The 14,073-nt window shown below is 41.9% G+C and overlaps 1 protein-coding gene across 1 annotated transcript in view; it reads left to right on the top strand.

The window, feature by feature from the left end:
* The window catches only part of shank2b (SH3 and multiple ankyrin repeat domains 2b), a 680,429-nt gene that overhangs the window by 429,369 nt on the left and 236,987 nt on the right, over positions 1-14,073 (top strand). Inside the window, exons 15-16 of the mRNA XM_067994155.1 lie at positions 4,543-4,625; positions 4,945-5,069. Of these exons, the coding sequence (XP_067850256.1) occupies positions 4,543-4,625; positions 4,945-5,069 (208 nt within the window). The remainder of the gene's footprint in view (positions 1-4,542; positions 4,626-4,944; positions 5,070-14,073) is intronic.

Genomic DNA, 14,073 nt, shown 5'->3' with positions numbered 1-14,073 from the left:
GCCGATGAAGTATTTTTGAAGTGTAGTCACTGTTGTAATGTAGAAAACGATCATTACCAGTACAAAATGGGATAGAAGTACCTATGGAAGGCAAGATTTCAATTTCAAGAAGATTTGCTAGGGTACTTGAAAACCAAATCATATCTTTCTGACCTCAATCAGCACAGTTGCTTATCGGTAATGTCTTGAAAAGGTTAGACTTTTGCCTGTACTGCTTGGGTATAAAGTACACTTGGGCATAGCACAGAGAGGAAAACTGTGGTCTTTTGTGTTGCTCACGAGAAACTAAAGGCACTTATTTGAACCCCTGCCTCTATATTCACAGAAACTGTGTTCCTTAGTACCCGCAACCAACATCACTAAACAGATTATCTGGTCATTATCACATTGCTGTTTGTGGGACCTTGCTCTGCACAAATTGGCTGCTGCTTTTTCTACATTACAACGGTGACTGCACTTCAAAAGTACTTCATTGGCTGTAAAGCGCTTTGGGATGTCCTGAGGTTGTGAAAGGTGCTATATAAATGCAAGTCTTTCTTTCCCAGCCTCTTCCTTTGCTGTGATCTTTCAGAAGAGATGTTAAAACCGAAGTCCCATCTACCTGTTCAGCTGGACGTAAACGATCCATGGCACTGTTCAAAGAAGAGCAGGGAGTTCTCCCATTACCCTGGATAATACTTGTCCCTCAATCAACACCACTAAAAATAGATTAACTAGTCCCTTATCTCATTTGATATTTGTGCAACGTTCCTGGGTGCAAATTGGCTGTTACGTTTGCCTACATACTAACTGCGATTACACTTCAACAAATAATTGATTGGCTGTGAAGTGCTGAGGATGTGAAAAATGCTGTGTAAATGCAAGCTCTTCCTTCTTTCTTGACAAAATATTCACTAAAGTACCAATCTTCCCCCAAAATAAACTCGCCACGTGTTACATAAGTGTATTGGGTATCCAGCTTCACCACCTTTCTTTCAGTTGTTTTATGTTTTGGAATGTTTGTCTGTTTTTGAGCCAATTCTGTTAATGGTCCAATGTTTCGCTCCCAAAAACAAGCGTAACGGGTTCTAATTTCTCCCCCATCGAGTCTGACTGAAAAACCAAATGCTTTCATAAAATATTACCCACAGAAATGGCTACTCCCAAATATTTGAATTCCACAGCCTGCCATCAGTGTCTCGGCAGCAGTTAAGAGCATTACGCTTTCTGTTCTTTTTCAGACGATGGGTGTTAGGATGTCTCCAGACTAGACAGCCTAGATGAGAATTTGAGGGGAAAGTTCTTGTATATATTCTCCCCAATACATCTCCTTTCTACCAACAGTATTAAGATAAGATAAAATAAGGGAAAAGGCTTTGGGTGTATGGTGTCATCACATTGGCTATTCCAGCCGTTGATTGTTGAAAATATGTATCCTGTGACAGAATTGTTCGTCTCAGATCGAAGGGGTAACTTTTCATATATTTTTCTCTTGGCGAACATGTAGTGCCACATTGCTCTATAACTGGACAGTAGGAGAGTCACACAGAAACATAAGAAATACGAGCAGGAGTAGGCCATACGGCCCCTCGAGCCTGCTCCGCCATTCAATTGAGTTCTTCGACCTCAACTCCACTTTCCCGCCCAATCCCCATTTCCCTTGATTCCCTTGGAGTCCAAAAAAAACAATGCTATTCCCCTACACCTCTCTGCCTCTCTACCTCTCCACCTCGCTCTCCTCCTTTAAGATGCTCCTTAAAAGTTACATCTTTGACCAAGCTTTTGGTCACCTGTCCTAATATCTCTTTATGTGGTTCAGTGTCAAATTTTGTTTGCTCCTGTGAAGCACGTTGGGATGTTTTACTACATTAAAAGTGCTGTATAAATGCAAGTTGTTGTTGTAATTGACTCTTTGCTCTGCTCCCAGCATGAAATGCACAAGATCTCCTTTCCTTCAGCACTGGTTGATATGAAGAATTTCAGACGTAAGCAGTGTACTACTGCATAATGTACAATGGACAAGTACTGCTGTGTCAGGATCAGCAAGGGCCATTTTTAAAGCACATTTATATAATGCCTTTCATGCCCCAATGTGCTTCTCAGCCAACAAATTACTTTTCAAGTGTAGTCACTGCTCTTTTTCAGGCAAACATGACAGCCAATTTGCGGACAGCAAAGACCAAAAAACAGCAGTGAGATCAACGGCCAGTCAAACAGTTATTGGTAGTGTTAGTTGAGGGAGAAATGTTGACCAGGACACTGGAAGAGCTCCCTGCTCTTCAAATATTGTCAGGGGACCTTTTGCATCCACCTAAACAGGCAGAAAGAACCTCGGTTTCAATGTCTGATCTAAAAGCCAGCACTTCTGACAGTGCAGCACGCCGTCGGTACTACATTGAAGTGTCAGCCTAGATTATGTGCTCAAGTCTCTGGAGTGGGACTTGACCCCAGAGCCCTCTGACTCAGAAAGTGCTTCTAACTGAGCCAAAGTTGCACTGCAGTGGAAAATGAGAAAACACTTTGGTCAGTATTTAAAACAGAATTTTTCCAATGCACAGTCCTTTAAGAAAATGTTTATTTTTATCAAGAAGATGTCATTGCTCAGATACTCTGTCCACATGTACTCTGAGGAATTTGATTAGCATATAACCTTATGCTGTGCAATGCATTTTGTACTTAGTTGAAATTAATGCAAGTTAGCACCAGGTGCCACTGGCAGGAGAAGATATCGGCCCACATTTTGCTGGAGCAGGGCATCTCACAGCATGTCCTGTTAGTTACACTTGTTTGTGCACGTTTAGGCTGTAAATTTTTTGCCCATAAACTTTTTGGAAGTGCAAGCTGATAACGGCACGGTGAGGGAAACGGGGCATCTGGGACCTTGGTGAACAACGGGACAAACAGTGTATCTCCTTCACCAAAGAGATTAAAGGATTGAGAAATAAACAGAGGAAGGACTGAGGAGGAGGGTGAATTAGAGTCAAACCAGGTATAGAAAGAGAAATAAAGAGAGGGAAAGAAAAATTGGATTGAGAGAGAAAAAAGAGACAGAAAGGACAAGTAAGCAAAATAAAAATGTTAAATTTGACATTTTTAAAATCTCCAACACAATTCACAACCTGTAGGAATGAGACTCCACACTTGTAATTGTTCACTTTCTGGGTGAGGGGTTGATTGGCAATCATTGACAATTATCACATCGTTAAAAGGGTTACTTACACTCTTAATTACTAGACTTAACTTTTTGTGGTACGTTTAATGAGCAATTAATGTGCAAATGGAGCAACTTCATAAAAATCATGGGGAGGTTAAGGACGAGATGCCGTTTTTGTGAACCTAACGGCGGAGCAGCGTAAATCATCCAGCAACTTGTGGTGATTCACAATGCACAGGTTTCTCTTCCTCGCCACAAGATGCTGGCCGATTTGCGCATTAATAACGGGGTGCGTCGTTCAGACGCCATTATTTTTTCAGCAAAATCTGGGCCAAAGAGACCTTTGAAACTTGTCGCTTTCTGTTTGCTTGTAACAGTTTGGTTAACCTTGCAAGGACTGCAATAGTCTTACTGCATTAAAACATAAAATTAACTTAACCGGTAGACTTTTTCTGAACATGCTAGATTAATAAACACTTACTATTTAACTCTATTTTTCCTCCTGCTTTGTGTCAGACATTTACAGAAATATTTTGTAGATGTTCTACAGAAGGAAATGTGCAGCTCCCTTGAGTTCTTTAAAGGTCCTTTGAAGGGTTAATGTCTGCAAGAATGTACAGACTCAGTTAAAAGTGTTTACTTACATGGGTGCACATCTGATGTAAACTCACCTTAATCCTAATCTCATCATTTTGCAGATAGAATGAGTCTCATTACTTGGATGGTTTTTTTTGTGGCAGTCTGCATTTGTTATGATTTATGTACAGTTCCCCCTAATGAACATTTCCTTGTGCTAATTCAATTATGTAAAGATCACACTTTTGGAAATCTGCTTGATGACGGCAAGGCAGCTATACGCTATTAGCAGTGTGGGCTGTCAAATGATCATGTGGGATTCTTGCAGCATGCAACACTCAATAGGATAAAAGCAGTTCGATGCAAAACCACAGACCTGGCCATCCTTCGCGGTTTAGGTAGCTTAAGACAGCAGGGGAGAAATGCTCCCTCACTTTCCCCCGGGTTGGTTTCCCTTTGGCTTCACTAGAAGATGCATCTGGTACATGCACAGTGGGAGGATATCGATGATAATGCCATTCAAATCTCACACGCAGCTTCCATTCCTCAGAGTCGCAGCTAGTCGCGGATGACATGTGATCACTCACTCATTCATTCAGTCATTCATTCACAGTAACCACGCACACCTTTCCCTTTAAGTTGCATCACGTTAATGTTATTATTTCAGCTCCAGCCCCTGTTTCATTTTGTTCTTCATTGCGCTGAGCTTTTTTTGTGATTAAATGTACCTTCCCAATTTGATTAATTTCCTGTGGCATGATGAACAGGCTCCCGAAAGCAGCAGCTGTGATGGGTTCTAATAATGGGCGCTATCTTCTGGATTCTTTTCACAGCGACTGCATCATTGAGGAGAAAACAGTGGTCCTGCAGAAGAAAGACAATGAAGGCTTTGGATTTGTGCTCCGTGGGGCAAAAGGTGAGCGATGAAATCCCTTCTTATGCAGATTCAAACTGTTGTGAGAATTGGGAGCAGTGATGCTGTACACACAGTGCTGCTGTGCAAATCCTTGTGGAGCCAGTGGCTGCTGTCAGAGGCACTCGGATTTAAATACATTTGCTGTACTTTCTCTTCCAGTAATCCGTCATATTGACCAAATAAAATGTTTTTTTTTAGGAAGATTTACTGGAAAATGTAAACTTAAGATCATTAGCTGATTTGTTTCTTTTTAAATCTCTCTCTGATATGGAATACAACCCTTGCTGATTCTGTCATCGTATTTGCCTGTTTGCTATAGCTGATACGCCAATTGAGGAATTTACACCAACTCCAGCCTTTCCTGCACTTCAGTACTTAGAGTCAGTAGATGAAGGTGGAGTAGCATGGCAAGCTGGATTGAGAACGGGTGATTTCTTAATAGAGGTAGGCCAATGATTAGCTAACCTATTTCCTGTAACGTGTTGCCACTGCATTGCCTCTTTCCTTTGGAATGAAAGTTGTTTCTGTGCGATGGGAATCTTCAGTTTGCCCCTGGCCAACTTTGTCTCCTCGTGAGGGATTTAATAGAATTGTTGGAATGACCCGATTTTATTGTTCAGTAAATATTGACTTGTTTCTATCGCCCTGAGGCAAAATCTGAAGCTCAGTCTCTTATAAATGTGCTCTTCCTGCGTTAAATTGATTGGACATCTTGGTTTGAAGTTTCGTATGCAGCAGTGATGTCAAGCGACACACAAAAAGTTGTCATTTGTTTAGATTAAGAATGCAGTTTCTCTGTGTGGATTCATTGCACATAGTGTGTGTGTGTTTTTAAAGGACCAATTAAGGATAGGGCTACATATTGAGTTTATCCCAGAATTGCTGAAATGATGGCCTTGTCTATATGTCTTGGGATGTGGGTGATGCTGGCACAGCTACATTGATTGCCCATCACTAGTTACCCTGAGGTGGTGGGCGACCTTCTCGAAGTGTTTGTTTCACAACTGAGCAGCTTGCTAGCCCACTTCAGAGGGCACTAAGAGTCAATGAGATAGTATGGCACTGGAGTCACGTGTAGGCCAGACTGGGTAGGGATGGCAGGCCCCTTCCCTGAAGGACATCAGTGAAGAAATTGGGTTTTATATTTAATAGACAATATTTAATACTTTGTGGCGTGTAATCGTCAAAACAACTCTAATCTATGGCTGTTCCTGATCAGAGCTGCCATATTCTTGTAGATTTTTCCCACTTTGAGCAGGAAGCATCATGCTGAGCCTTTCTAAATCAACATGCCTACGAAATAATACAGAAAAGTAACTTTTCATTGCCTTAAATTTGAAGTAAATTTCTTAATTCAGTTTGAGAATTCATTAAAAGAAATGAATGTTAAAAAATGTTTTTTAAAGTTGCCATGTCCTGCATTCCTAGGAAGGCACAGTACGGGCAATGGAGGAAACAAACCAAGAGAATTTAGACTGCAGCCTCCTTAGCAGGTTGGAATTTGAGGAAAATGGTTGATCTAGGATAAGGTCATCAAAGGATATTGACCTTGAGTATTCCTTTAATTGTAAGGTACAATTGCTGTCCACTATAAATGCCTGAGGCAAAGATTACTGATTTCAGAATGTAGAATGTCTGATGGGGATATGTTTTGAGTGAATAAACACCAAACATTTGGCACTTTTTGCAAGGCATTGAGAGTCACAGAGAAGTTCATCATCCATTTGCTCATTCGAGAAGTGTAGTAAGGAGGCACGTGGCTTAGAAAGGAAAGTGTTAAAAGTAAGCAAAAAAATCATGAAAGCTTCATACCTAAATAAGAAGGGAGAGATCACTTTGATAGGATTGTACTACAGACCCCCAAATAGTCAAAAGGAAATTGAGGAGCAAATATGTAAGGAGATTACAGACAGCTGCAGGAAAAATAGGGTGGTAATAGTAGGGGACTTTAACTTTCCCAACATTGACTGGGACAGCCATAGCATTAGGGGCTTGGATGGAGAGAAATTTGTTGAGTGTATTCAGGAGGAATTTCTTATTCAGTATGTGGATGGCCCGACTAGAGAGGGGGCAAAACTTGACCTCCTCTTGGGAAATAAGGAAGGGCAGGTGACAGAAGTGTTAGTGAGGGATCACTTTGGGACCAGTGATCATAATTCCATTAGTTTTAAGATAGCTATGGAGAAGGATAGGTCTGGCCCAAAAGTTAAAATTCTAAATTGAGGAAAGGCCAATTTTGATGGTATTAGACAGGAACTTTCAGAAGTTGATTGGGAGAGTCTGTTGGCAGGCAAAGGGACGTCTGGTAAGTGGGAGGCTTTCAAAAGTGTGTTAACCAGGGTTCAGGGTAAGCACATTCCTTATAAAGTGAAGGGCAAGGCTGGTAGAAGTAGGGAACCTTGGATGACTCGGGAGATTGAGGCCCTAGTCAAAAAGAAGAAGGAGGCATATGACATGCATAGGCAGCTGGGATCAAGTGGATCCCTTGAAGAGTATAGAGATTGCCGGAGTAGAGTTAAGAGAGAAATCAGGAGGGCAAAAAGGGGATATGAGATTGCTTTGGCAGATAAGGCAAAGGAGAATCCAAAGAGCTTCTACGAATACATAAAGGGCAAAAGAGTAACTAGGGAGAGAGTAGGGCCTCTTAAGGATCAACAAGGTCATCTATGTGCGGAACCACAAGAGATGGGTGAGATCCTAAATGAATATTTCACATCGGTATTTACGGTTGAGAAAGGCATGGATGTTAGGGAACTTGGGGAAATAAATAGTGATGTCTTGAGGAGTGTACATATTACAGAGAGGGAGGTGCTGGAAGTCTTAACGCGCATCAAGGTAGATAAATCTCCGGGACCTGATGAAATGTATCCCAGGACGTTATGGGAGGTTAGGGAGGAAATTGCGGGTCCCCTAGCAGAGATATTTGAATCATCGACAGCTACAGGTGAGGTGCCTGAAGATTGGAGGGTAGCAAATGTTGTGCCTTTGTTTAAGAAGGGCGGCAGGGAAAAGCCTGGGAACTACAGACATCTGTAGTGGGTAAGTTGTTAGAGGGTATTCTGAGGGACAGGATCTACAGGCATTTGGAGAGGCAGGGACTGATTAGGAACAGTCAGCATGGTTTTGTGAGAGGAAAATCATGTCTCACAAATTTGATTGAGTTTTTTAAAGGGGTAACCAAGAAGATAGATGAGGGCTGTGCAGTAGATGTGGTCTACATGGACTTCAGCAAAGCCTTTGACAAGGTACCGCATGGTAGGTTGTTACATAAGGTTAAATCTCACGGGATCCAAGGTGAGGTAGCCAATTGGATACAAAACTGAATTGACGACAGAAGACAGAGGGTGGTTGTAGAGGGTTGTTTTTCAAACTGGAGGCCTGTGACCAGCGGTGTGCTTCAGGGATCGGTGCTGGGTCCGCTGTTATTTGTTATTTATATTAATGATTTTGATGAGAATTTAGGAGGCATGGTTAGTAAGTTTGCAGATGACACCAAGATTGGTGGCATTGTGGACAGTGAAGAAGGTTATCTAGGATTGCAACGGGATCTTGATAAATTGGGCCAGTGGGCCGATGAATGGCAGATGGAGTTTAATTTAGATAAATGTGAGGTGATGCATTTTGGTAGATCGAATCGGGCCAGGACCTACTCCGTTAATGGTAGGGCGTTGGGGAGAGTTATAGAACAAAGAGATCTAGGAGTACAGGTTCATAGCTCCTTGAAAGTGGAGTGACAGGTGGATAGGGTGGTGAAGAAGGCATTCGGCATGCTTGGTTTCATTGGTCAGAACATTGAATGCAGGAGTTGGGATGTCTTGTTGAAGTTGTACAAGACATTAGTAAGGCCACACTTGGAATACTGTGTACCGTTCTGGTCACCCTATTATAGAAAGGATATTATTAAACTAGAAAGAGTGCAGAAAAGATTTACTCGGATGCTACCGGGACTTGATGGTTTGAATTATAGGGAGAGGTTAGATAGACTGGGACTTTTTTCCCTGGAGAGTAGGAGGTTAAGGGTTGATCTTATAGAAGTCTATAAAATAATGAGGGGCATAGATAAGGTAGATAGTCAAAATCTTTTCCCAAAGGTAGGGGAGTCTATAACGAGGGGGCATAGATTTAAGGTGAGAGGGGAGAGATACAAAAGGGTCCAGAGGGGCAATTTTTTCACTCAAAGGGTGGTGAGTGTCTGGAACGAGCTGCCAGAGGCAGTAGTAGAGGCGGGTCCAATTTTGTCTTTTAAAAAGCATTTGGACAGTTACATGGGTAAGATGGGTATGGAGGGATATGGGCCAAGTGCAGGCAATTGGGACTAGCTTAGTGGTATAAACTGGGCGACATGGACATGTTGGGCCGAAGGGCCTGTTTCCATGTTTTAACTTCTATGATTCTATGATATGTTTAACTATTTTGTAGAAGATGCAGAGTTGATGCAACCAATTATTTCCTGAATTTGTATTTTGCTTTACTGATTGTGCTGTGTTGAGATCAGCTCTGTTCTCAGTACATCGGATAGAACAACTGACAACTTGTTTTGATGTTGGAAAACCTCAGTCAGTTTAAAGCCTTTTAATTGTTAATGTACAGCATTTGTGGCCGATTGAATTCAGTGTGCTTACTTGTCAAGTACAAGGCTTGTTTTGACTTTGCATTATCATGTCTTTTGTTGGGGGTACTATAACACAAATCAATTATCTTCAAAAGTGTTTCCACTTATAGAGTAATGTGAACTTGATTATTGGTATAACTGATTTATGTTTGCAGCTGGATTGGTAAGTTGCCTAAAACCAGCACCTTGTGGCTGATGCACTGTTTAGTTATTTTATTTCTTGAAGCCAAACGTCATGCTTTTTATTCACCCCCATCATGTCTGGTTCAGCATTCATCATGACATCACACATGACTTTGACACGAGATGTGACTTTGCCAGTGAGCAGTGAGACAACTGGTGAGCAGTGAGATTTTGGTTGTCGCATGAGATGGAAGGGAGTACATTCTGTTTTATGGAATCATAGAAATTTACGGCACAAAAGGAGGCCTTTGGCTCATCATAGAAAGGTTGCAGCATGGAAGGAGGCCATTCGACCCATCGAGTCCACACCGGCTCTATGCAAGAGCAATCCAGCTAGTCCCACTCCCCGCCCTATCCCCGTAGCCCTGCAAATTTTTTCCTTTCAAGTACTCGTCCAATTCCATTTTAAAGGCCACGGTTGAATCTGCCTCCACCACCCCCTCAGGCAGTGCATTCCAGATCCTAACCACTCGCTGTGTAAAAAAGTTTTTCCTCATGTCACCTTTGGTTCTTTTGCCAATCACCTTAAATCTATGCCCTCTGGTTCTTGATCCTTCCGCCAATGGGAACAGTTTCTCTCTATCTACTCTGTCAAGACCCTTCATGATTTTGAATACCTCAATCAAATCACCTCGCAACTGTCTCTGTTCCAAGGAGAACCACCCCAGCTTCTCCAGTCTATCCACATAACTAAAGTCCCACATCCCTGGAATCATTCTAGTAAATCTCTTCTGCACGCTCTCTAAGGCCTTCACATCTTTCCTAAAGTGTGGTGCCCAGAACTGGACTCAATACTCCAGTTGAGGCTGAACCAGTGTTTTATAAAGGTTCATCATGACTTCCATACTTTTGTACTCTATGCCTCTATTTGTAAAGCCCAGGATCCCGTTTACTTTTTTAACCAATTTCTCAACCTGCCCTGCCACCTTAAATGATTTGTGCACATGTACCCCCAGATCTTTCTGTTCCTGTACCCCTTTTAGAGTTGTGCCCTCTAGTTTATATTGCCTCTCCTCGTTCTTCTTACTGAAATGTATCACTTTGCATTTTTCTGCATTAAAATTCATCTGCCACGTGTCCACCCATGCCACCAGCCTGTCTATATCCTCTTGAAGTCTAACACTATCCTCCTCACTGTTCACCACCCTTCCAAGTTTTGTGTCATCTGCAAATTTTGAAATTGTGCTCTGTACACCCAAGTCCAAGTCATTAATATACATCAAGAAACACAGTGGGGAACACCACTGTACACCTCCCTCCAGTCTGAAAAACAACCATTCACCACTACTCTGTTTCCTATCCCTTAGCCAATTCTGTATCCATGTTGTTACTGCCCCCTTTATTCCATGGGCCGCAATCTTGATGATAAGCCTACCATGCGGCACTTTATCAAATGCCTTTTGAAGGTCCATATACACCACATGAACTACATTGCCCTCATCTACCCTCTCTGTTAACTCATCAAAAAACTCTATCAAGTTAGTTAAATACGATTTGCCTTTAACAAATCCGTGCTGGCTTTCCCTAATCAATCCAAGTGACTGTTAATTCTGTCCTGGATTACCATTTCTAAAAGTTTCCCCACCACTGAGGTTAAACTGACTGGCCTGTAGTTGCTGGGTTTATCCTTACACCCTTTTTTGAACAAGGGTGTAACATTTGCAATTCTCCAGTCCTCTGGCACTACCCCGTATTTACGGATGTTTGGAAGATTATGGCCAGTACCTCCGCAATTTCCACCCTTACTTCCCTCAGCAAACTAGCATGCATCCCATCCGGACCGGGTGACTTATCTACTTTAAGTACAGCTAGCCTTTCTAGTACCTCTTTATCAATTTTTAGCCCATCCAGTATCTCAACTATATCTTCCTTTACTGAGACTCTGGCAGCATCTTCTTCCTTGGTAAAGACAGATGCATTTAGTACCTCAGCCATTCCCTTTGCCTTCATAAGTAGATCTCCTTTATGGTCCCTAATCAGCCCCACCCCTCCTCTTACTACCTGTTTACTGTTTACATGCCTGTAGAAGACTTTTGGATTCCCTTTTATGTTGGCCGCCAGTCTATTCTCATAATCTCTCTTTGCCCCTCTTATTTCCTTTTTCACTTCCCCTCTGAACTTTCTATATTCTGCCTGGTTCTCACTTGTGTTATCAACCTGACATCTGTCATACGCCCCTTTTTTCCATTTCATCTTACTCACTATCGCTTTTGTCATCCAGGGAGCTCTGGCTTTAGTTGCCCTACCTTTCTACCTCGTGGGAATGTGCCTAGACTGTACCCGAACCATCTCTTCTTTAAAGGCCACCCACTGTTCAATTACAGTTTTGCCTGCCAATCTTTGATTCCAATTTACCCAGGCCAGATCTGTTCTCATTCCATTGAAATTGGCCCTCCTCCAATTGAGTATCATGTCTGTGCCGGCTGGAAAAGAGCTATCCAACCTAATCCAACTTTCCAGCTCTTGGTCCATAGCTTTGTAGGCTACAGCACTTAAAGTGCATATCCAAGTACTTTTTAAATGCGACGAGGGTTTCTGCCTCTACCACCCTCTCAGGAAGTGAGTTCCAGACCCCCACAACCCTCTGGGTGAAAAAATATCTCCTCAACTCCCCTCTGAACCTTCTACCAATTACTTTATGCCCCCTGGTTATTGACCTCTCTGCTAAGGGAAAAAGGTCCTCCTTATCCACTCTATCTAGGCCCCTCGTAATTTTATACACCTCACTTAATTCTCCGCTCACCGTCCTCTGTTCCAAAGAAACCAACCCCAGCCTATCCAATCTTTCCTCATAGCTAAAATTCTCCAGTCCTGGCAACATCCTCGTAAATCTCCTCTGTACTCTCTCTTGTGAAATCACATCTTTCCTGTAATGTGGAAACCAGAACTGTACGCAGTACTCTAGCTGTGTTTTATGCAGTTCCAGCATAACCTCCCTGCTCTTATATTCTATGCCTCGGCTAATAAAGGAAGGTATCCACTATACCTTCTTAACCACCTTATCTACCTGTCCTGCTACCTTCAGGGATCTGTGGATATGCACTCCAAGGTCCCTCTGTGCCTCTACACTTCTCAGTATCCTCCCATTTACTATGTATTCCCTTACCTCGTTTGACCTCTCCAAATGCATTACCTCACACTTCTCCGGATTGAATTCCATTTGCCACTTTTCTGCCCATCTGCTCAGTCCATTGATATCTTCCTGCAATCTACAACTTTCTCCCTCACTATCCACCACTCATTTTTGTTTCATCTGTAAACTTCTTAATCATGCCCCCTACATTTAAGTCTAAATCATTAATATATATCACAAAAAGCAAGGGACCTACTACTGAGCCCTGAGGAACCCCACTGGAAACAGCCTTCCAGTCACAAAAACACCCGTCGACCATTACCCTTTGCTTCCTGCCACTGAGCCAATTTTGGATCCAACTTGCCACTTTCCCTTGGATCCCATGGGCTTTTACTTTTCTGACCAGTCTGCCACGTGGGACCTTGTCAAAAGCCTTGCTAAAATTCATGTAGACTACATCAAACGCGTTACCCTCATCAACCCTCCTTGTTACCTCCTCAAAAAATTCTATCGAGTTAGTCAGACGTGACTTTCCCTTAACAACTCCATGCTGACTGTCCTTGATTAATCCGTGCCTTTCTAAATGACAATAAATACTGCCCCTCAGAATTGTTTCCAATAATTTGCCCACCACCATGATTCGGCTGACTGGCCTGTAATTACTCGGTCTATCCCTTTTTAAACAATGGTACAACGTTAGCAGTTATTATTAAAAAAAACTATTATGCGTTTAACGTTCTCTGATATTATGTAGAGTTTTCTTTATACAATAGCGTTTAGCCAGTTATTGCATTACAAGGACATGCGCAGTCTTTCCTCCATATATATCAAAATTATGTATTATGTTTGTAAATGGACTTGTTACAGTTTTTCTTCTGTCTTTCCCACTGCTCTTCCTCTTTTCTGTTGCTACACTGCAGACTATTTTAGGATTTCTGCACTGTTGAATTATTTGTTGACATGGTGACAAGCAATATATAAACCTGCCTCCAGCAAAACTGTAACGTTCTATGAAGCATTCAACTTTTTGCTGGCTTGTTCGCATGATATTAAAAAAAATTATGTGTATATTTTTTATCCGAGCAATCCATTTGTGATTAAAATGTGGTCATTTGAAGTGGGGGGAAAAGTGACAATTTTTTTTTTGCCCTGGGTCATGTTTGAATATAATTCTTCCATAAGGCCAGTTGACTGAAGTGGTAAATACGATCTACATGGTGGACCACATACATACTAGACGCAAGACAGTGTGCAGAGCTTTAAGAAGTAGCAGACTGCGAGATCAGTATGTTGGTGTAAAGTTGTTCTAAAATAAGATTTTAAAGAGAGGGGGAGTCGATTTGCCAATAAAGTACATACATTTTAGTTTATTATTCAAGGATTCAGTTGTTCAGTACTCTGAAAGGAAGAAATCCCTACACATACACTCATTTATTTATAAAGTTTAGATGCTCAGGGAAATAAGAAGTACGCAAATTGGAAAAAAAAATAGAGGCTTTCACTCATGGACCAACCAAGGCTGTACTTCAGAAGTGATATATATGAAGTCTATGCATCTTACCAAATAAAGACTCTACCTT

This window comes from Heptranchias perlo, chromosome 12 (genome assembly GCF_035084215.1).
Source record: "Heptranchias perlo isolate sHepPer1 chromosome 12, sHepPer1.hap1, whole genome shotgun sequence".
Classification (NCBI taxonomy): domain Eukaryota; kingdom Metazoa; phylum Chordata; class Chondrichthyes; order Hexanchiformes; family Hexanchidae; genus Heptranchias; species Heptranchias perlo.
This window is presented reverse-complemented; position numbering and strand designations above follow the sequence as displayed.